Source organism: Rhincodon typus, chromosome 6, assembly GCF_021869965.1.
Source record: "Rhincodon typus isolate 14 chromosome 6, sRhiTyp1.1, whole genome shotgun sequence".
Lineage (NCBI taxonomy): Eukaryota > Metazoa > Chordata > Chondrichthyes > Orectolobiformes > Rhincodontidae > Rhincodon > Rhincodon typus.
In genome coordinates, this window is record NC_063337.1 from 65,505,769 (window position 1) to 65,531,104 (window position 25,336).

General features: G+C 41.0%; 1 protein-coding gene across 1 annotated transcript in view; it reads right to left on the reverse strand.

The window, feature by feature from the left end:
• The window catches only part of abcc4 (ATP-binding cassette, sub-family C (CFTR/MRP), member 4), a 458,391-nt gene that overhangs the window by 173,916 nt on the left and 259,139 nt on the right, over positions 1–25,336 (reverse strand). Inside the window, exon 20 of the mRNA XM_048598320.1 lies at positions 7,350–7,429. Coding sequence (XP_048454277.1) covers positions 7,350–7,429 — 80 coding nt within the window. The remainder of the gene's footprint in view (positions 1–7,349; positions 7,430–25,336) is intronic.

Genomic DNA, 25,336 nt, shown 5'->3' on the forward strand with positions numbered 1-25,336 from the left:
GCTGACGTTTCGGGCCTTGACCTTTCTTCAGAAATGTTTCTGAAGGAGGGCCTAGGCCCGAAACTTCAGCTTTCCTGCTCCTCTGATGCTGCTTGGCCTGCTGTGTTCATCCAGCTCTGCACCTTGTTAATTCTAGGTAATACCCAGGTTTGGGCTGAAAAGTGGCAAGTTACATTCATGTCACATACTTCCAGGCAATGACCATCTCCAATAAGAAACATTCTTGCTATCATCCCTTGCCATCCAATGGCACTACCATCACTGAATCCCTCACTATCAACATGCTGCGGGTTACCATTGATCAGAAACTGAACAGCACTCCCTATTTAAAGACAGTGGCTATAACAGCAGGTCAGCGGCTAGGAATACTGTGCGAATAACTCCCCATTAATCTAAAAGGCACAAGTCAGGCATGTAATGGAATTCTCCCCACCTGGATGAGTGTAAGTCCAGCAACACTCAAGAAACCTAACACTATCTAGGAAAAAGCCGCCCATTTGAATGACACCACAGTCGCAATATTCAGTCACTTCATCACAGACACTCAACAGCATAGTGTGTAATCTCTACAAAATGCACTGTAAACATTCACTAAAGATCCTTAGATAGTACCTTCCAAACCTGCAATCAATTCCATCTAGAAAGACAAGGACAGTAGATACATAGGAACAACCATCTGTAAGATCCCCTCCAAATCACTGACCATTCTAACTTGGAAATATCTCGACGTTCCTTCACTGTCACTTGACTTGCCTCCTTAATGGCATTGTAAGTCTACCTACAACATATAGACTGCAGCGACTCAAAGTGGCAGTTCACAACTATCTTCTCAAGGGCAACTAAGGATGGGCAATAGATGCTGGTTCAGCCAAACATGCCATGTCCCAGGAGTGAATTCAAAAATTGTGAGTATTACAAAATCATGAGTCAATTTGTGTGAATAGGCCAGGAAAAAAGTCCTAGGCTGTAGATGATGTTAATGTAAGGGATGTGATGGCTATTGTCATATCACTGTTATGGACTCAATCCAGAGCAATTAGCTCATGAGGGAAAGGATTAATTTCATGATGGACAATGATCTATTGCACTGAGTCACAGTAGCTGCAGTTCACATATCATGATGCCAAAACCGGATGGGTTACAAACATTCTATATTATTATTGCAAAGTCAACATGGTAACGAAAATGGACTCATGTCCTAGTCCAAGATTGGAGGACTGCATTGAAAGAATTGGACATCCATGATTCATCACCAAAGTTGACATGTTAAAGGAACATTGGCTGCATCAGTCACTAGAACACGCCTGAGATATCATCACCGAATAGAGTTTGTCAATGCAAAGTCGTGATATTGGAAATGAAAAATGCACCAGCAATGATTAACTATTTCAGGAATTGAAGAACCGTGTACCTTCATGGTTTAGATCAACAACTTGGCGTTTCCGCCAAATTTAAGAAGAACATTTTCAACACTTGACTAGTCTGTTTAACTGGCTACAAAAAGTCAATTTGATTTGAATCTACCTAAGAGTGAATTTACCAAAGTATAAGTAACTTATTTGGTCCACACTGTGGGGCAAGGTCAAGTAGCACTGAGAGAAGTGAAAGTCAGGGCTTTTTAGATTTTCCCATGCCTGGGACAAAATGTGAAATTTTGCAATATGTTGTACGAGTATATTTTATTGGAAATTTATACTGAACTTCACTATTTTTGCAGCTTTTGACAAATTTATTTAAAAAGGCAGCAAATTTCAACGGATGCAAGAAAATCAGAGTGTCTTTGCCAACTTGAAAGATGTGGTGATAACTGAACCGTTTTTAGCTCCACCGGATTATGAGAAGCCATTCAAATTGGTTGTTAATGTTAACTATAAAGGTGTGGGTACAGTTTTATTACAAGATAATGAGACAGAGCATCGAACAGCCACTCAGTTGTTTCTCAAAAATACTGACTGTGTGTCAACAGAAATACTCGATGGTGGAGAAGATGATAGTGAATCTTGTGTAGGCTCTACATTATTTTGAAATATATATTACCAACAATGTGGAAGAAAGCTTTCTCCCACAGTCCAAAGATGTGCAAATTAGGTGGATTGGCCATGCTAAGTTACCCATAGTGTCCAGGGATATGAAGGTTAGGTGTGTTAGCCTTAGGTAATGCAGGGTTACAGGGACAGGGTGGGAGGATGGGCCTGGTGGGACACTTGGTGTGGATGGGCCCGTTTCCACGCTGCAAGGGTTCTATTCCAAAGTCACATCTGTATGGACCAGAATCCCTTGACTTTTTGGGAGAAATTTTGGGGCAAAACCTTAGTTGTTCTGATGGAACTTAATCTTCCAAGCATACAATTTAAAAATCATTCATGTACCTGGAAAAAACAAATGTTACAGCAGAGACTTTATCAACAGCATCTATGTAGTCACTGCAACAAGGTCAGCCAGGTGGACCTCATAGCATACGAGTTCCCCGATTGGGGCTGTTAATCCGGTCCAATCCGGGAGCCCTGCTTTACAGATAAAAAGAGGACTGTCAGACATTCTGAAAGCTGGCTCCGAGGGAGCTGGACTGGTGTCAAGGATTTTCCATGTGCAAATAAAGGCTGACTTGGTGATGGGATACCAACCTCTGTGGAATTATTTCAACCTATGAATGAAACAACCACTGCGATGAAAATTGGTGTATGAAAAATACAGTTGCCATGTAATTCATTGCATATTTAATGTGAATGTGCTATAGTTTTAAATTATTTTTAAAAATGTTCTTGTGTGATAAATTTCTGTCTCATTGTCACAAACAAATTTTCAGACTTGTGTGTTATGTTTCAGTGAAAGATCACCATATTCAATTAAGCAAAATCAAAATATGATATATCAAGCCAGATTATATTCTGGGATCTGTCCTGTTCAGTAGTAACATCAGCTGGGATTATAACACAATAATAAAACTTTCCAAGATAAGGAAACAAAACTATATACAATACTCCAGGTGCTGTCTAACCAAACCCTATACAAATGAAGACAGACTTTGCTATTCCTGTCCTCAAATCCTCTTGTGATGAAGTCCAATGTACCATTACCCTTTCTACTTTCCTGCTGCACCTGCGTGATAGCTTTCAGTGACTTATTGATGAGGACACCCAGGTCCCTTTGCACATCTACACTTTCTATTCTTTTATCACTAAAGAAAAACGCCAAACATCTGCTCCTCCTACCAAAATGGATAACCTTACATTTTGCCATATTATATTCCACCTGCCAAGTTATAGAATAGAATTGTAGAATTCTTACAGTGCAGATTTGTATGGACCACAGATTTGTTTAGCTCATAAGAGTCTTCATCAACCCTCTGAAGAGCATCCCACCAGACCTAACCTGCACCTTTTTGGACTGTGGGGAAGCAACTGGAGCACTCAACTGAAATTCATGCAGACATGGGGATAACAAGCAAACTCCACAAAGGCAGTTACTCAAGGTTGGAATCAAACCCGGGTCCCTGGTGCTGTAAGGCAACAGTGCTAACCACTGTGAGACTGTGTTCTTGCCCACTAAACCTATCCAAATCCTCTCTGAGCCACATTATAGAACATAGAACATAGAACATTACAGCGCAGTACAGGCCCTTCAGCCCTTGATGTTGCGCCGACCTGTGAAACCAATCTGAAGCCCATCTAACCTAAACTATTCCATTATCATCCATATGTTTATCCAATGACCATTTAAATGCCCTTAAAGTGGGCGAGTCTACTATTTTTGCAGGCAGGGCATTCCACGCCCTTACTACTCTCTGAGTAAAGAACCTACCTCTGACATCTGTCCTATATCTATCACCCCTCAATTTAAAGCTATGTCCCCTCGTGCTAGCCATCACCATCCGAGGAAAAAGGCTCCCACTGTCCACCCTATCTAATCGGCCCTAGGCCGAATTGCAGTCTGCCATTGCAAAATGATTGTTTATTTCTGCTCTCTGTTTCCTGTCAATCAATCCAACCTGTCGGTACATTACCTCCTACCGCACGTGCTTTATATTTTCTAACCATCCTCTTGTGGGGATGTTATCAAAATCCTTCTGAAAATCTGATTAGTCCATGTTCACTGCCTCCATTTTATTTAAAGTTTTGTTAGAAACATTCTCAAAAAGCTCCAGAAGGTTCATTAAACATAATGTGTTTTCTTTATGCTTATTAAGATCATTATTATCCAAGTGTCCATTTACCACATCTTTTATAATGGATTTCCCTTACCATTTTCTCTCTCTTTCCCTTTTTTAATAGTGGGATGGCATTTCTTACCTTCCAATTTGTTGTAATCATTCCAGAATCTACAGAATTTTGGAAAGTAATCACCAATATATCCACTATTTCCTTTTTCACCATTGTCAAGTATCAGGACTTACCACCCTTCAGTATCATTAATTTCTCAACTGTAGTGATTGGAACTAGGTTGAACACAAGGTCATTGATTGGGGTTGTTAACCTGGGCCAATCAGGAAAGACCTGGTTGATCAAAATAACCAGGAGATGGGCCCTCTTGTGGCACAGTGGTAGAGTCCCTACCCCTAGCCTGGGAAGCCTGGGTTCAAGTCCCACCTGCTCCAAAGATATGTAATATTATCTCTGAACAGGTTGATTGGGATAATAGGTTAAATAATGGAAAAAAATATAACCAGGAGATTAGAAACTCCTCAGTTCAGAAGACTGACTCCGAGCTGGCTGGCCACAGCCAGCATACTGTGCAAAGGGTGACCTGGTGATGGGATACTGGCCTCAGCACAGTTTTTCACCAACATAACCTTTCTACTAATACTAAACTCCTTCAATTCCTTTCTCTCTAGTCCCTTAGATCTCTTATCCTGCAAGATTTCTTGTACTTTTCTTATGAAGACAGACACAAAGTAATCATTCAGCTTCTCTACCATTTCTTTCTTCCCTATTATGACTTCTCATGACGTGCCTGTAATGGACCAACATTTTTCTTTGCTAAATGTTTCTTTTCCACATACAAATAGAATCCTTTATAGTCATTGACAACCCAACTTCAGATTGAGACACTTCATTTACAAACGCAATTCAAGATTATTCTTCAGTCCATTCTCATTATTTGATACTAGACCTAAAATAACTAACTCTCTAATTGGTTCCTCAAATATTTGCCTAACATACTCTAGAAACTCATCCTTCACAGTGTTAGTGATCATTAGGTTTATTCCGTTCTCACCTCTGATCACATGAATGATCTACACTACATGCTTCTCTATTTCCTGATCAATATCATAACTCACATTATCATTACTTCTGTTGGCCTTACATACAGCTCCTATCAATGTTTGCTGCCTCTTGCCGTTCTTTGGTTCCACCCGAACTGATTCCACATTTTGTTCTGATCTAAGATCCTCCCTCACTAATGCATTGATCCCATCCCTTCTCAATGCACAACTCTTTTTGTCTGCTCTTCCTAAATGTCAAAGATCTTTGAATATTCAGTTCCCATATTTGGGGATTCTATGCATTCACATACATCTACAGTAACCCTGATTTAGACTTTATTATTTATTCTGCTTCCACCCAATACTTTATTATTTCTTGTTCTGATGTCATCTTTCTCTTCTAATTCCATGACCTTGGTTTTGCTGTCTAATATTACCTACTGGTTCTCGCCCTACTATCAAGTTGGTTCAAACATTCTCTAATTGCATTAATAAATCAATAAATAAACATGGATATTAGTCTGGTTCTGTTCAGGCCGTTCAGCTTGTAAGATCTCATCACTTCCAGAACTCACCCAGATGCCCCAAAAATCTGAAATTCCTCCCTTTTGCACCATTCCTCCAGCCATGAATTCATCCTATTTCTATACTCATTCGTGTTTTGATCTTTGTGGTCCAACTTGCTATTTTCCTTCCAATTCCCAAATTCTGTCTATCAATTCTGATTCGTTTCCTTTACTCTATCACTCATTCTTCCTTTAAAGTCACAATGACAGACTATTAACATCTGCATGAATGAAGTACTAGGAGATTAACTGACACCTATGATGCTGTCCTCCAACAGGAGGCAACATCTTTGCAGAGAAATTGCAACTGTGGATGAACCTGGTGAAAAAATTGTTTTCAAAGACTAGTTTTACAAAAAGTGGCTAGGATATCTGACTCAATATTTAAAGGGCTCCTCTGTTGTTCAGACATAGTGATATGAAAATATTGGGTTGTTTTAAGGTGAAACTTTTTTTTTAAGAGTGAAGAGAAAGGAGATAGCAACAAAGGTTCTTTACCACATTCATTACCATATTGATGAGTTACATTATAAACAATACTTTGATGAGATCTATTTATACCTAAAGTGGATACCCAAAAATTTTAATTAATCTTATTGTAGCAGTCATCACATTCTGCTATCTATTTGATACATCATCTTCAATCATTTCTATTTACAGCCACACAACCACCACAATAAAGAGAGCAGCACAGCTCCTATTGTGTTCCAATGTTTTTATTATGGCTGAGTGAAAGCCTCTTGGGACAACAAGCTAGTTATTTCATCATGTATTATGATGTTTAAGAGCTGTCTTGCAATTGACTAACAGATACAAAATAAATCACATTTCACCGTGGCATTTATCCATTTCACCAAATTTGCAGTTGACTTATGTTTTAGCTTTGATACAACTAGAGATTACATTGGAAAATTACCAAAAACATAACTGGAGGTTTGGTCGTGACTTCCTCAGCAGCAAATTGGTTAACAAGAGCTGTTGAAATTAGAGCCTAATGTATAGAAACTGTTCATGACCTGGGTAAGAAAATTTGCTGCTTTATCAAATATAGGAAAATTGAGTTTGTCTCATTCACAAATAACACTATCCTTGTCCTCCTTCTACAATTACTATACCACTTTCTTTACTGTCGGTAAAGTTTCGCTCTTTGGTGGTCATACACTCGCGATTTGCTGGTCTTAACTGTCCTGCGCGACAAATGATTGTTTTGATACTTGTGGCCACATTTTTCAACATTATCTGGAACTGCCCCAAATTACTGGAGACAAATGAACAGCTAGCTACAAAGTATGCAGATACTGTGGACATGACATGATAGCAAGAGGTCTGAGACCAATCCTATACGATAACTAATCCTGACATTAACTTTTCATCATTGCTTTGGTGGATCATAAAATTACAACCACATCCTCCTCTGATGGGTAGACGCTTTTATTAAACCAAACTTTAACTGTGTTGGAAGAATTATTGCTTAGAAAGTAATTGTTTTGTGAACACAGTACTTCAGCAGCAACGAGCACCCAGTGGCCCATAAAATGATCACACAATATATAATTCATGAACTCTGAAGACTGAATTACCTGTAAAAAGTCCATGCAAGTATAAGGCAGCAAGTCATCCAAGTGGCCAATGTCTTTTGAAAAACGGTTTAAGATTCGACCTAACAAGTAATAAAACAAAAAGTTGAAAACTTTTACTAATTTGAACAGTTGCAGTAGTCTTATGAAATCAGTCATATGCCTCATCTTCTGAGTCAAATACAGATCCTATAGGAAATCACTGATGTTTATCACTGAAATCACTGAAATCCAGATGTTTAAAAATGACCACTTAACAACATCTTGAGCAAATGGTTTAAGAGCAACTTGCCCAGCTGAGAATGTTCAATTGCTGATTTTTAAAAAAAATTAATTTATTTTCTAATCAACCTGTTCAGAGATGTTATTACATCTCTGAAGCAGGTGGGGCTTGAATCTGGGCCTCTTGGTTCAACTGCTGCTGAAATGCAGAAGATGACATCTGGCTAAATCTCTTACAAAGATTTTCTTGATAGGGATCAATCAATTAGGCCTTTGACAACATACTGATTAATTAGATATCTGAATTTTTAAGAATGCAATCGTGGTATGAGTGTGTTGCTGGGTGCCTGTCCGTATTTGCTCTTGAGAAGAGGATGGTAATCTGCCTTCATGAACCACCCCAATCCACTTGTTGAAGGTAGACCCACAATGCTGTTAGGGAGAGAGTTCCAGGATTTTGACACAGTAACACTGAAGAAACAGAGGTACATATCAAAGTCAGGATAGTGGCAGAGCAGTGCTTGCCAATGTCACTTTTGGTGCCTAGATCGATGGCAGGTGATCTGTCTGGTTTCCTTCCTTCACTGAAACTAAGAGATTATTACTACTAAATGGCTTGCTTGGCAATTTCAGAAGGTTATTAAGAGTCAACTACACTGCTCTGGGTCTGGAGTCACAAATAAGGTCAGGCCAAGTAAGGTCGGCAGCTTCTTTCCTGTAAAGGGCAACAATGAACCATATTTTCAAATACTGACTAAATTCATAATTTGAATTAGTAATGAGAAACATTTTGGGAATAACTTGAAGATAATCTTTCATTCATCTCAAAGATGAAGCAGTTACAAATGTGAACTAGGTATTGATAAAGTGGGGATTTCACTGTCCCTGATGTTCCTCAGAATCCAGGCAATGTCCACAATATGAAATAAACCTAACTTAGGAAATGTTAATAAACATTGATCCACACACTCTGATAGGGAGATTGTCATTGTAGCAGTGTAGACTGGAGTTGTGAATCCGAACCATATGGAAATACTGATGGAACAGACTTCCAGGGAACTGCCTGGAAATGGAAAATTCTGATGGGCAATTCTACCGAATTTATAACCTTCCAAGAGAGCACTTTAAAATTAGAGAATTGAGAATTTTGCATCACTTAAGCTTAATAGTTACACAAGCTGGGTAACTATTTGGCTGTGCTTGCTATTGCACACTTTACTTGGCCAGGACCATGTGTAATGGCTATCCCATATTAAGGCAACCCATGCTCAGGTACCTAACTCTACCTTAGTCCCATCTTTCAAATGAAGCTCAGGACCTAGAACATCAGTACTTTCATGGAAAAACAGTAGCAATTTGCTGGAATGCTGCACCATCTAACCAAGGAAGTCCTGTGTATTGACAGTGGCATTAATGCCCTCAAGGAGGCACTGGGCAGAGATGTATATTAGCTTAAGGAGAGGTTGGACAAGCTCGGATTGTTCTTGCTAGAGCATTAGAGGAGAAAGGCAACCTGACAGAAGTATGTTAGCTATGAGAATCACACACACAGCGAATAGTTGGAGTCATTTTCCCAGATGGAAATGTCAAATACTAGGGGGATAAAATTTAAGGGAGATTTGATAGGGAAGTTTTTTTTTTAAATGCAGAAGGTGGCGGGTGCCTAGAACATGTCGTCAGGGAAGGGGGAAAAAGCAGATACGTTAGCAAAGTTTAGGAGGCAGTTAGACAGACACATGGGCAGGCAGGGAAGAGAGGGATTTGGACAGTGAAGAAACTGCGATATATTTCCAAGTCAGGATGGTGAGTGGCTTGGAGGGGAACTTGAAGGTGGTGGTGTTCCCATATATCTGCTGCTCTTGTCCTTCTAGATGGAAGTGATCATGGGTTTGGAAGGTGCTGTCTGAGGATCTTTGGTTAATTTCAGCAGTGCATTTTGTAGATAGTATACACTGGTACTACTGAGCATCAGTGGTGGAGGCAGTGGATGCAGTGTCAATCAAGTGGGCTCCTTTGTCCTGATGGTTTCGAGCTTCAAGTGTTGTTGGAGCTGCTCTCATCCAGGCAAGTGAGGAGTATTCCACCACATTCCTCAATTGTGCCTTATAGATGGTGGACAGGCTTTGGAGAGCCAGGAGGCGAGTTACCCGCTGTAGTATTCTTAGCTTCTGTGGAAATGTCACCGGACCCAAAACGTTAACTCTAATTTCTCTCCACAGATACTACCAGACCTGCTGAGCTTTTTCCAGCAATTTCTGTTTTTGTTCCAAGCTTCTGACCTGCCCTTGTAGCTGCTGTGTTTATGTTGTGAGCCCATGAGTTTCTGGTGAATGATAACTCCCAGGATGTTGATATTGGGGGATTCAGTGACAGTAGCACCATTGAATGTGAAGGAGCAGTGGTTAGATTGTCTCTTATTGGTGATGGTCATAGTCTGGCATTTGTGTGATAAGAATGTTACTTGCCATTGTCAGCTCAAGCCAGCGTATTGTCCAGATCTTGTTGCATTTAGATACAGAGTGCTTCAGTATCTGAGGAGGCGCAAGTGGTGCTGAACATTGTGTAATAATTGGCGTGCATCCCCACTTCTGATCTAATGATGGAGGGAAGGTTATTGAAGGTTATCATCTACACGTAGAAAGTCCTTGACACTGATCGAGTTCCCTCAGAGCCGGATCTCAGTGTCAGGATGTCTGACACTCTTGTTTTTATGTCAGTCAAGGCTCGCTGATTGGACCAGATGAACTGTCCCAATCAGGGAACTCACATTCTAAGAGGTCCACTTGGTTAACCTCATTACAATCATGACACGCAGTGAGTTTCTTTGTGGAATAAACAAAGGGCTCATGAATCTTCATCTCATTCTAACCTAGAAGGCTGTACACCACACAATAATCAGTGTGTACTCTGCAACCCTAGAAGCTATAGATGAGGCTAAAGAGGATTTTCATTCCAGCCTTGATCAGTTGTCCTGTGCCTTAAAAGGAGACAAACGAATTCTCCCTGGTGATGTTAGCGACAGAGAATTGAGGAGGACACAACTCTGGAAAGCTGAGATTGGCCAGTAAGGTATAAGGAACATAAAGACCAACAAAGTTGTCTTCCTGATGCAAATGGATCTGACACATGGTCTGGTCATAACAAACACGCTGTTCCCTTAGAAAAACAAATAAAAGACCACATGGGAACATCTTCACTCCAAACATTGGCATCTTCTCAACTGTGACATCATTTGAGTGAGGGATCACGAGAACGCCCGAATTACCCGCCCTATGACAGGAGCTGATGACTGCCGTACTGATTGTTGCCTTAATCCTATCTATTATCTCCGTCAGCCTGGCCCAAAATTGGCAAAGAAGCATTGCTGCAGGAAATTCAATTGTCGATGGACTTGAGCACCATGTGAAGAAAGATCTGCTCACAGTCAACCTGGCATTGCTCAATAAACAGGACCTACAGAATGTCCACAGCATCAAGTCTACCCTTAAAGCTATCTCATACAGCAGCTGGATGAAACTTTAGGTCGCCTACCAAGAATCACCTAGACTGGCCTGACGAGAATAAGTTGGACCAGGAGCTGTTAAGATCCAAGTGCATGGTATACCTGAACTAAATGCACCAAAACCCGAGGGGAAGAAAGTAGGGCAATGAAGGCCAAAGTCCAACAAAAAGACCCTCAAGCTAAAGAATAGATGATGTGTAGAAAGACTACAAGAAAGTCAATGATTCACTGACAGCCAGAACATGCATCGATTCTTCAGCAGAGTCAGGATCATTCACAACCTGAATGCTTAGCCCACCGAGAGCTAAGAACGGAATGGCACTCAATTCGGACAGAGTGGCAATTAATGCTCACTAGACGAAACATTTCAAGGATCTCCTCAACCAGGACTTCATCCTCAATATGAATGGCCTGATGTCATTCCAAAGTTTGCTACCAATCTCAATGCAATCCCAGCCTGATGTAAGGTTGAAATAAATCATGCAACTGTTGATGACAAACACAGCTGCTGATGCACATGGAATCCCTACTGAAATGCAGTGAAGAATGCTTTTGATACAAATACATCACCTCAATTCCCTCATCTGGGAAGAGGAGAACAGGGAACCTCGCAAGACTTTGTTTACTATCTTCAAGAAAGGAGACAAGACTGAATCGGGTAACTAGAGGGGACCCTGCTGTCTGCTACAGGGAGGGTCACTGCAAGAGTCCTTTTCAATCACCTCCTCGCAGAGTCTGCAGACCTTCTCTTGGAGTCACAATAGAGATCTGTCCATCATGAGACGCAGTAGACAAGATTTTCACAGCTAGACAAATACAGTTGCCAGGTTTATTTCAACCTCACATCAGGCTAGACAAATACAAGAAAGATGAAGAGCAGCAGCAACCTCTTTACATAGCCATCTAACTCAAAGAGGATATAGGACATTTCCACACCCCCTGGACTTGTCTCATCCTGCTGCAAGATGACAGACAAGACATGATGCACACCAACTGATCCACCACAGACCCATGATAAGTGCAAACTGGGGTCATGCAAGGCTGGAGTCTAGCTTCTCTACAGGATAAGTGAGACACTGTTCAACCTGTGTCACCACCAGTCTGGAATCAAGGCCGCCCCAAATTATGTTACTGAGCTGCAGTACACAGATGGTCGGAGCTCCGCTCCAGCATCAGTGTTAATGTAGTCATAAATGCATATTAGAAAATGGGTCATAGGCTAAACATCCTGAAGAGAAAGGACCTCTACCAGGTTACTCTTCTGTGCAACAATAACCCTCAACTATCAGGATCAACTGAAAGGCAATGGCCTAGTGGTATTATCACTGGACTATTAATCCAGAGACCTAGATAATGTTCTGGGGACCCAGGTTCGAACTCCGCCATGACAGATGGTAGAATTTGAATTCAACAAAATACCTGGAATTAAGAATCTAATGATGACCGTGAACCCATTGTCGAATGTTGGAAAAACCTAACTGGTTCACTAATGTCCTTTAGGGCAGGAAACCTTACCTGGTTACTAACCTTACCATCCTTACCTGGTCTGGCCTACATATGACCCCAGACCCACAGCAATGTGGTTGACTCTTAACTGCCCTCTGGGCAAATGGGGATGGGCAATAAATGCTGCCTAGCCAATGATGCCCTCATCCTGTGAATGAATAAAGAAAAAAAAAATCCCATTCTTGGTGAGCTTTCTTTCTATTATGTAAGTAAATCCTTCTACTACAGATCAGTAAAAGTGTTAATGATCCAGAAGCTTTAAAATATTAATAATAGAAACTTCAAGCACACAGTTCTTGATCTTGTGTAAATAAGCATTGTGAAATTGACAGTAAAGGCCAGTGGGCCGAAGATGTTAATCAAGATAGTGTTTCTTTCTCTAGCAGTTTTAGCACCCCAATAGATGTCTTGGCTTCCAGGTAAGTCTCATATCATTTCTTGGTTGAGAGCCCAGACATCATTCAGCATGCTTAAACATCTGGATCCCAGGAAATAACATAACAAACATGGCCCAACTCCATGAAAATTACAAAGAATAGGACTTACTATTTCTGCAATGGAGCTTGTCAGGTCTAGAGTAAAAGGTGAAGGTTTGACAGCCTTAAAAGACTTTCCAGAAAACCCAGGAATCGGGACTCCCTTGCCACTTTTAAGGCAATTTGGATCTAGCACCAGAAGCAATGTCACCGTGGATGAAACCAACCACCTTGGAGATGCTAAATGAGTTGTGATCGAGGAAAACATGTGCACAGAGAACTGAAAAACCCAAATAGTGCCTTCATAAAAATTACAAAAATACAAATGGAGAATTGGGAATGGAAAAACAAACACGAGGTTACTATAAGAGAGGAGGTCCATGGTGACAGTACAGGGACCAAAAAAAAAGGGCATAATCAAAGAAGCTTGTAGGCAATAGAAAAATTGGCTGTGTGATAAGCAGTGAGGATGGAAGTTGTAGACAGCACGAAGATGCCAATGGGCCAGCCAGGTGGGCAGAGAAGTAGCAAATGGCCACTTCAAATCAGGAAAGCATGGGGCGATGTATTTGGCAGTCTAACAATGCAAAGAAATACAAAACGAATGGAATGGATAATCATAGGGATAAAGTAAGTGCGACACTTTGGAATGCATCTCCCCAGATCCTGAAGGTGGCAGCACAAGTTGATAAGTATGGTTAAGGCAAATGGAATTAATTAGCTGAGGTCCATAGAATATAAAAGTAGCAAAATTGTGGTGGAGCTAAAGAAACACTAGTTAGGCCATGACTGGAACACTGGGCGCAGTTCTGGCTACCTCACTGCAAAAAGGAAGCGATTGCATGCGACAGCAGAGAAGAGATTTATAAAGATGTTGTTAGGACCAGGAAAGTGCAGTCTTGAGGGAAGTTTGGATTGGCTGGAGCTATTTCCTTTCAAACAGGGCAAACTGAGAGGAGATTTGGCTGAGATACACAACATTGAGGGGGATCTGGATAGAGTAGATTAGCGGATAGGTCAGTGACTAGAGGATGTAGATTTAACGTGATTGGTAAAATATTAGAACAGAGTTGGAGAAACAGTTTTTTCACTTACAGAATGATAAGGGTCTGGAACTCTCTATCTGAAACAGCAATTGAGGCAGAAGCTCTCAACTCATTTAATAGGATTCAGGATAAGCACCTGAAATCTTATCACTTACAAACCAGCACGGTGGCTCAGTGGTTAGCACGACTGCCTCAATGACAGGAACTCGGGTTTGATTCCACCCTCGGGCGACTGTCCGTGTGCAGTTTGCACATTCTCTCAGTGTCTGTGTGGGTTTCCTCCTACAGTCCGAAGATGTGCAGGCCAGGTGGATTAGCCATGCTAAATTGCCCGTAGTGTTCAGGGATGTTTAGGTTAGGTGGGTTAGAAATGGGGAAATGCAGGGGTTGGGGGGCTGGGGTGGATGGGATCTCTTCGGAGGGGCAGTGTGGACTGTTGGGCCAAATGGCCTGTTTCCACACTGTAGGGATTCTGTGAAACCAAATGCTGGAATATTAGATTATGCTGGGTGGCTCATGTTTTAGCTAGCACAAATATAATGGGTAGAATGGCCTTCTTTTGTGCCATACATTCTTCTATATTTTTAAATATTCTAAACAGCTGAAAGACGAGACAAGTGCGACAAGGGAGCAAAGTGTGGCAGTTCCTGAATTGCTTCTTAGGAAAGCTCACATGGATACGATGAGTTGAATTGTTTTCATCTATGCTGAAATGATTCTATGAAAATAAATAAATCTTGGAAAATGTGGTAGTGGGGTCAGGACAAAATTGATGCTCACTGGAGAATTATCTAAAGTAAAATCTCCAAAATTACAATTTATGGGAGGGCAAAATGGGGATTTATAGACATCCTCGTGCAAGTGAGACTTTAGAAGTGTGGGGAAATTGGGTAAAAGAATTATCAATGTGTTAAATGTACTCTTTACAACCACTGCAGAACATTGTTAATCCTCATTGAAAGCTGCTGCAATACTTTCCACAAATGTTACAATCAATACCATTTTTTATTTACCCAGTAATCTCCAAGTTAAAGTGCTTAATAGTAAAAATAATATGAACTCTGAGGAGTTGTATTTGCTTAATATCAGATCCTGAAAAGGCTTTGTACATTAATAAAGCTAATCAGAGCATGTATTCATGAAACTCTATTAAACATAATCATACAACAATTTAAAAACCATTACTCATCGCTTCATAAAAGCTGCAAACTGAAGTGCCTTGTACACATTTGACACTGTTTGGTCGATAAATACTTTGCTTTATCGAATTTAAATAATGATTCATGACTTTGCGCTTATTTCTACAATGTTTTCCTAACTACAATGAATGCATACATATACATTTGTTGTGCAATGAAAACATCTGTGGTCTACAACAGTTAATACCTTTTTCATGGTACCCACTCTCAATAAGATTAAATGTGTAAAAGATAAATGTTATGAAGTATAATGGCCCTGCCCCATTTGATTTACAGTTGTTCACCTGCACTTTGTTCATGGTTGGTGAACAATGACTCTACCACACCTGTTTAAATCTGATTATATTTTATTTGATTAGGATATTATCCCAATTATGTGCTTGTGAAACTATGTTTTCATTTCTGTTTCTACACCAAAAGAAGCAGAATAACATACATGATAATTTAGAAATTGCCTTTACAGATTTCTGGATTCATTTATTGTTCATTCTTACCAAAATTGCATCGACTGCCTTAAATAATATTAACAATAAGACATCGGAGCAGAATTAAGCTGTTCAGCCCATTGGGTCTGCCCAACAGCATTCTACTGTCTTTTCCCCGCAACCTTTGATGTCCTTACCAATCAAGAACCTATTCATCTATTTCAATCTTAAATAATCGATGACTTGGCCTCCACAGCTCTCTGTGGCAATTAGTTCCACAGATTAACCACTCTCCAGCTGAAAAAATTCATCTCAGTTCTAAAGGGTCATCCCTTGACTCTGAGACTGTGCCCTCAGGTCCCACTGTCTATTACTAGTAGAAGCATCTTCTCTTAAGTCCACTCTATCCAGGGCTTAGTAAGTTTCATTCAGAAACCCCCTCAATCTTCTAAACACCATTGAGAACAGACCCAGAGTCCTCAACCACTCCACATATGACAAGTCCTTCACTCCTGGGATCATTCTTGTTAACCTCCTTTGGACCTCTCGAAGGCCAGCACATCCTTCCTCATATACGGGGCCCAAAACTGCTTGCAATATTCCAAATGCGGTCTAACCAGAGTCTTATACAACCTCAGCAGTACATCTCTGCTTTTGTATTACAGCCCTCTTGAAATGAATGTTAACATTGCATCTGCCTTTCTAACTACTAACTGAACCTACATGTTAACCTTAAAATAATCCCAAACTAGGATCCCAAAACCTTTTATGCTTCAGATGTCTGAAGCCTTTCCCCATTTAGAAAATATGTCTCTATTCTTCCTACTAAAGTGCATAACCTCATTTTCCCAAATTTAACAGATTTGTAAGGCATGATTTCCCCTTGACAAAAGCTGTGCTGACTCAGCCCTATTTTTCCGAACACTCTGCAATCTCATCCTTAATCATGGACTCCAAAATCTTAGCAAGGACCGAGATCAGGCTAACCAGCCTATAGTTTTCTGTCTTCTGCCCCCTCCCTTCTCCAACAGGAGTGTTACACTAGCCATGAGATCCTCCCTGAATCCAGTGATTCCTGAAAGATCACCGTCAATGCCTCCATAGCTATCTCCTTCAGAACTCTGGGGTATGGTCCATCTGGTCCAGGTTATTTATCCACCTTCAGGCCTTTCAGCTTGCCCAGCACTTTCCCTTCGCAATGGCCACAACACTCACCTCTGCTCCCGACTCTCTTGAAGTTCTGGTATGCTACTGGTGTCTTACATGGTGAAAACTAACACGAAGTATCTATTCAGTTCCTCTGTCATTTCTTTATGTTCCCCATTACTACACCTCCAACCTCATTTTCCAGCAGTTTAATGTGCACTCTTCCCTCTCTCTTACCTTCTAAATACATTTTTAAAAAACTCTTAAAATCTTCTTTTATTTTACTAGCTAGTTTACTCTCTTATTTCATTTATTCCCCGTATTCCCTTTTCTTTAAAAAAAAAGGCTTCCTTTCTTCACCACAATGTATGCTTTTCCTGTTATTTTTATCCTGCCCCTGACTTCCCTCGTCAGCCATCGTTGTTTCATCCTCCCCTTAGTACATTTCTTCTTCTTTGGAATGAATTTCTGCTGTGCCTCCTGAATTACCCCCAGTAACTCCTGTCATTGCTACTCCCACTGTTCTTTCTCTGGGTTCCCCTTCGAATCAACCCTGGCCAGCTTCTCCCTCATGTCTTGTTACTTTTACGCATTTGTAGTACCATTATATCCGATTCCAGCTTCTACCCTTAAACTGCATGATGAATTCTATAATGTTATGGTCACTGCCCCCTTGTGATTCCTTCACCTTAAGCTCCCTAATTAAGTCTGCCTCATTACACAACACATATCCAGAATTGCCTGTTCACTAGTTGGCTCTACCTCATCGTAGGCTCATGCAGAAAGTAAGGAGGCACGGGCTAGAGGGAAATGTAGCAGATTGGATTCAGAATTGGCTGACCCTTAGTAGACAAAGGGTGGTAGTGGAAGGAAAATATTCAACATGTTGATCAGTTACGAGTGGTGTACCACAAGGATCTGTTCTGGGTCCTCTTCTATTCGTGATTGTTGTAAATAATTTGGATGTAGGAGTGGAAGGGTGGATTAATAAGTTCGCAGATGATACAAAGGTGGGTCGAGTTGTGGATAATGTGGAGGGCTGATCTAGGTTACAAAGAGACATTGATAGGATGCAAAGCTGGGCTGAGAAGTCGCCGATGGACTTTAATCCTGAAAAGTGTGATGTGATTCATTTTGGAAGGACAAATTTGAAAGCAGAATACAGGGTTAACGGAAAGATTCTTGGCAGTGTGGAAGAGCAGAGGGATCTTGGGGTTCATGTCCACAGTTCCCTGAAAGCCACCACCCAGGTGGATAGAGTTGTTAAGAAGTCATATGGTGTGTTAGCTTTCATTAATAGAGGGATTGAGTTCAAGAGCCGTGAAGTTATGCTCCAGCTGTACAAAACCCTGGTTCGGCCACATCTGGAGTATTGTGTCCAGTTCTGGTTGTCTCATTACAGGAAAGATGTGGAAACATTGGAAAAGATGCAGAGGAGATTTACCAGAATGTTGCCTGGAATGGAGGAAAGATCTTATGAGGAAAGGTTGACAGGGCGAGGGTTTTTCTCTTTAGAACGACGAAGGATGAGAGGTGACTTGATAGAGGTGTACAAAATGATCAGAGGTATAGATACAGTGGATAGCCAGAGACTTTTTCCTAGGGTAGAGGTAGCTATTACGAGGGGGCATAGTTTTAAAGTGAGTGGAGATAGATATAGGGGAGATGTCAGAGGTAGGTTCTTTACGCAGAGAGTGGTAGGGGCGTGGAATGCATTGCCGGAGAGGATAATGGAGTTGGCCTTGTTAGGGGCATTTAAGCAGCTATTAAGATAGGCATATAGATGATAGTATAAGGTAGGGGCGGGGGTTAGATAGACCTTTAGGGTAAAAGTTCGGCAAACATCGTGGGCCAAAGAACTGTATAGCACAGTACGGGCCCTATGTTCTAAGAGTCTTTATTGATGTCAATAAGCATTATCTTTCATGTAGCCAATAAAACTTTGCACAGGTCAAGACTTATAACACTTAGCTAAATAGCATCATCCTCTGGTAGTTCTGTCATCTCACATTACATCCAATTATGCAATCAAGCTTATTTACATATTTTATTAACCCTCCATTGTAATATTACATGCTCCTCAATTCTCTGACTCCAGAAATTATGTAACATATTATTATGTACTTCTCCCCACCGAACTCGCACCCTCATCAGTTCTTTTGTATTAAAAAGAGTAACCAAAGATTTGGACTCAATCTTGGCTATGAACTGAAGACCCAGAATGCAGTCTGCAAATTTTTCACAAGGTCAAATGGGTGAAGAATCGTCCTGGTGTAAACAAGCACACAGACTTTGTTTCTCAGTGTAAGGTGATGTAATAGTTGTTGTCAGCCTCCCACACCCCCTTTGGCTAATTGCGGAAATGCAGCTCTGAAATCTTTCGGTTTCTCCTGGTTTCATTATTCTTCTGCTTTGCAAATTACTTGTAAACATTAAAAGATCTGAATGAATGATACCTTTACTCGGCTGTAGTGAAGAGGAATTAAAGCAGAAAGTGCTGGTGAAATTCAGCATTTCAGGCTGCATCCAAAGACTCATATTGGTCTCGAAGTGTTAAGTCATTTCTCACTCAGATTCTACCTTGCTTGCTGTTTTTATTTCAGATTTATAGCATCTGTGGTACATTTTTTTATTATAGCGAAGAGTTTTTTTCTTTAATGTAATGGCAATTAGGTTTATTTGAATGCATTGAATTATTACTATAGGGTTTGTGTGGGTAAATGGGCATAGTTGAGCAATATTCTGCATCGGGAGCATGAAGGGCTATGGGGAAATGGGGTGTGGGGTGTTGGGTATTGTATGAGCATGAAGGGCTATGGGGAAATGGGGTGTGGGGTGTTGGGTATTGTATGAGCATGCCAGCTCTCAATGTCGTGCGAGCAGACGCTGCTTGAGAAGAAAGTTGCTGTCACCATCCTTCGAGTATCAGAAACTACGGCACCTGCTGAGTCCAGTGTGGCGGAGAAAAGTTACTTTCTGGTCCATCTAGAGGAGTCTCTTCTACATAACAAGACAATTAATAGGCGTGATTATCCATGATGCCAAAAAGATGACTCCCAAAATACTCAGACATGGCCCATGACATTTGTTAGCCACTGAAATTGTTTGAAGATGTGCCTGCTCATGCGTCACTGACGTTACCAAGTTGGGGATGAGGGGGCCAAGGAAGTCAAGGCTGATGAAGTGGAGCTTCTGCCATCCAGTGGTGTCTGTGGAATGTCTGTCCTTGGCTACTGCTCCTTTGCTTTCTCACTCTCTTCAGCTGCTGTGATGCTTGAGAAAGTAGGCTCTTTCCAGAGCTAGGAAGCGGTGTCCAAAGCACTACCCCTCACACCTTGGATGGCGTGTCGAACTGGGCTGCTTCTCAAGCTTCACTGCTGCAGCCAGCCTTCAAAAGCCTAACAAGCCCCCGTGACCTGATTCAGGACACTGAGTCCTGGGGATTCCCCTTCCTTCAATTATACATATTTATGGCAACACCATGTTCACCAGCAGAGACTGGATACTGTTTTCGGTCACTTGCAAATGACATCAGGTTCTTCATTCTATACACGGGCATTTTGTGTCACCTGGAGGCAATGGCCTAGAGGTATTATCAACAGACTGCTAATCCAGAGACTCGGGTAATGCTGTGGGGAGCCGGGTTTGAATCCTGCCATGGCAGTTGGTTGAATTTGAAATCAATAAAAATATGGAATTAAGATTAAATGATGACCATGAATCCATCGCTGATTGTGAAAGGAACCTACCTGGTTCACTAATTGCCTTTAAGGAAGGAAACTGCCATCCTTTCCTGGTCTCCAGACCCAAAGTAATGTGGTTGACTCTTAACATCCCACTCTGGGCAATTAGGAATGAGCAATAAATGCTGGCCTAGCTAGCATCATGACGCCTTCATCCCATGAACGAATTAATAAAAAAGTGGCATTTGCAGAATTCCCAGCCATGGTTTACTGAATGTCAGTAACTAACTACAGATTACATTGATGTGATAGACTTTGTTTTAAGAGGAGGATCAAATGTTAGTTAGATGTCAGAGAATCCCTACTGTGTGGGGATTTTTGTCCCATCGAGTCCATGCTGACCCTTCAAAAAGCATCCAACCCAGATCCACCCCTCTACCTGTAACCCTTCATTTCCCATGGCTAATCCACCTAGCCTGCACATCCCTGAATATTATGGGCAATTTAGCATAGTTAATCTACCTGACCCACACATCTTTGGACTGTGGGAGAAAACCCACACAGCACAGGGAGAATGTCTGTGTGGAGTCTGCACAGTCACCCAAGGGTGGAATTGAACCCAGATCCCTCGTGCTGTGAGGCAGTCATGCTAACCACTGAGCTACCGTGCCGACCTTCCCACTCCTTCAAGATTCTCAGCTGTTCTGTTCACGTCCATACATCATTATCATTGCTAATGTCAGAATTTATAGTTGGTGGTGCTCCTTGGTGGCACTCCTCAGTAATAACACTTTCAGACTCTCTTATGCAACAGGTGGGCTAGCATGAGAAGGATCTTTTCATCTTTTCAAAATGTTCCCTCATGCCAATCATGGTATATAAAATCTGAGATACACCAAGACATCAGCCTTTAAAAAGTTGGTCCAACTTCATGAAAACTGCACAGGAGTGGCTCACTCTTATCTTCACAACACAGCTGGCTAGGTCAGAACCTGAACATCTTTAAAGAGCACTCTCAAAAACCGGGAACCCCAAGAATCAGGAGTTATCTCCTGAATCATCCTGACTTGCTGACAATCCGAGATGAACAACTAGGAATGAAGACTGTAAAATTTGCCTACCTAAATGAATGAAAAACTTGGAAAAAATTGCTTAGAAGCCCATTGACAAATTATCCTGTTACGTGGACATTCTTTCGAAATGTAATTTTGAATAAGCTTTACAAACCAAACTGTTGTTCATTAAATTATATCATATTTAAATATGGAGAGCTGCCTTTGTCAAATAACAAATAAATTTGCATCTTTAAATCTAAACTACTAACTCTTCTGTAAACAATATCTCTTATCTATGATACACACTTTAAAAGGATCATGAATATTTAATTTTTAATTGTTGACATTCTGAATCACAATCGAAAGTATCTTTGTCACTGTAACCCATAACTATTATGACCACAGTATGAAAATATATTCAAAGATCTGTGCTGATAAGTGAAATTTCAATGTTGTATTCCACAGTGGTCAGCATAAGTTTTTAAATGTATTTCCTAACAGCAGTTTGTTTTATCATGGTTACTGATAGCAACACAACAGCAACCAGATAACAGTAACTGTAATTGCATTATAATAGTACATGAAGTCTGTGACATTATTTGCAGTTCAAGTACACCTCCCTTAAAGCTACTCTATAGTGTCACACCCTGATAATAGATAAAGTCTGCCTACAACTGTAAAAATATGATGTTTTAAAAGTCAACAACCAAACAAGTCCAACCGCACCTCTTCTAGGCACTGATAAATAGCTATCACACTCCAATACCCTGCATTTGTTGGCAAAACTTGCATAATTAGGTGAGTCACACTGATGAATAAACTTTAAAACATCTGAAAGTATCCAACAAACAACTTAAACAATCCAAATATAAAGAAGATAGTTTACTCTATTATTGAAATGCAAGAAATCAACTACAAAGGCAAATTGATCACTTAGGAGGCTCTGGGCAGAACCATGTGACCTTCAACTATGAATTCTGGTTTGAAGGGAATAAAATCTGTATTTTTAGGAATTATAGAAACCCCACAGTGTGAAGGCCATTCGGCCCATCGGCCTGATGCTCTGAAGAACATTCTACCCAGAACCAACCTCTCCCCCTCTATCCATAATCCCACATTTACAATTGCTAATCCACCTAACTTGCACATCCCTGGACACTTTCGGGCAATTTAACATGGCCAATCCAACTAATCTGCAAAGATTTGGACTGTGGGAGGAAACCAGAGCACACAGCTGAAACCCATTCAGACACAGGGAGAATGTACAAACTCCACACACAGTCACCCAAGGCTGGAATTGAACGTGGGTCCCTGGCACTGTGAGGCAGCAGTGCTAACCACTGAGCCACCGTGCAAAGGCAAAATTCAAACTGAATAATGGCACACATCCTTATTCAGGTAGTACTGTCCTTTCACTCACAGTTTCTTTTCTTGCACTCCATTAACTAGTAAACCATAGCCATCCAGAACAAAAGGCAGAAATAATACCACCATCAGGAATTGTGACTAGAATAGGTAGAGATCTCAGATCAGATGGTGAGGTTCTAGAACAGTTTAAGATTAACAGGGAGGTATTAAATGTTTTAGCAGGCAAAAAGGTATATAAATCCCCAGGGCCTGATATGATGTATGCCAGGCTGCGGAGGGGGCAGGGGGGGCGGGGGGCGGCAGGATCTGATTGAGATATACAAGATAATGAAAGGCACAAATAGTATAGATGGTGAGAATCTTTTCCCATGGCAGAATTGTCTAAGACTAAAGTTTAAGGTGAAAAGTATGTGGTTTAGATGAAAGATAAGGATTTTTGTTTTCACCCAGCGAGTGACAGAAATATGAATGTGCTGCCTGAAAGGGTGGTAGAGAAAGGTACTTTACCAACATTTAAAAAGCACCTAGATGGGCACATAAAAGGCCAGGGCATAGCAGGCAGATATATGGCATTAGTGAGGCTTGCTGTGTGTTGGTCAGCATAAACATGATGGGCCAAAGGGCTTATTTCTAGTTTGTATGACTCAATGACGATTGACGCTGCTCCAAAATTTAATAACATCATTCCTGATCTTGTATTGGCCTTACCTCCATTTTATGCTCCCCCAACCCTTATCTTTACACTCCCATGTAGATTAAAAACCTGCCTAACTCAACCTTGAATGTATTCAATGACCCAGCCTCTGATGGTCTCTGTTGAAGCTAGTTCCAAAGACTTGATTCTCTGACAGATTTCTGCCTGAACTCAATCTTAAATGGAAAACGTTTTCTTAATCCTACGCCCTCATTCTAGATTCCCCCAGAAGGGAAAACATCAGTAAATGATTTAACCCTTTGAGCCTGCTCTGCCATTCAAAGGAATCATGGCTGACCAGACATTCCTCATGTCCACATTGCTACATTTTCTACACAAGTTTTGATTCCCCTACTTTATTACACTATGCTAAAGTGTATTACTGTGTGGAAAGAGGTCATTTGGCCTAACAAGTCCACATTGATACTCCAAAGAGCATCCCCCACCCAGGCCCATCCATCTGCCCTACCCCTGTAACTCTGCAATTCCCATGCACACGTAGCCTACATATCCCTGGACACTATGTGGTTATTTAGCATGGCTAATCTACCTCTTTAGACTGTGGGAAGAAACTGGAGCACCCAGAGAAAACCCACACAGACACGGGGAGAATGTGCAACCTCCACACTGACAGTCGTCTGAGGGTGGGATCGAACCCAGGTGGCTATGTGAGGCAGCAGTGCTAACCATAGTGCCAACATGCTGCACTACTGATAAAATAATCTATTTCAGCCTTAAATGTACACAAGGACTCTGACCCCACAGCACTCTGTGGCAAAGAATTCCAAAGGCTCTCAACTCTCTGAGGCAAAGACTTGATGCATTTAGTAGTGAACATTGGGAGGACACTGCAGGAATTTAAATAACTAAATCATAAAATATTTGTTGCAGAATGTCTGGCAGCTGTATGTATGACTCCTTTTAGAAATTATCAACAGCATCACTCATCACAGATGGGTGCAAACACTCTGATAGGATTATGCTATAGGCCCCCCACCTGCCACTGAGCTATTGAGAAACAAATATGTAGGCAGAGTATGGAAAGATGCAATAAAAACAGAGTTGTCATAGTGGGTGACTTTAATTTCCCAGATTTTGACTAGGCCTGCCTTAGAGCAAGAAGCTTAGATGGGCCAGAATTTGTAAATCAAATTTGTAAAGTGCATCCAAGAGGGTTTTTTGAAACAGTATGTGGAAATCTAACTAGAGGACAGACCATTCTGGACTTTGTATTAGCTAATGAGTCTGGCCAGGCTACTAACCTCTCAGCAAGACAGCATTTTGGAAACAGTGATCATAACTCCTTATTTTTTAAGATAGCTATCAACAAGGATAAGTCAGGACCTTGCAAGAAGGTACTAAATTGGGGGAGGGCAAATTATGTCAGTATTAAGTAGGAGCTAGGGAGTGTTAATTGGGAGGTCTGTTATCAGGCAAGTCCACATTTGACATGTAGGAACTCTTTAAAGACCTGTTGGGAAGAGTTCAAGACAGCATGTTCTACTTAGGAGGAAGGACAAGGATGGCAAGGTAGGGGATCCTTGGATAACGAGGGAGGTTGTGAATTTAGTCAAAAGGTAAAAAGAAGCACATGTAAGGTTTAGGAACCTAAATTCAGACAGGGCCCGTGAGGAATAGAAGGAAAGCAGAGAAGTACTCAAGCAGGGA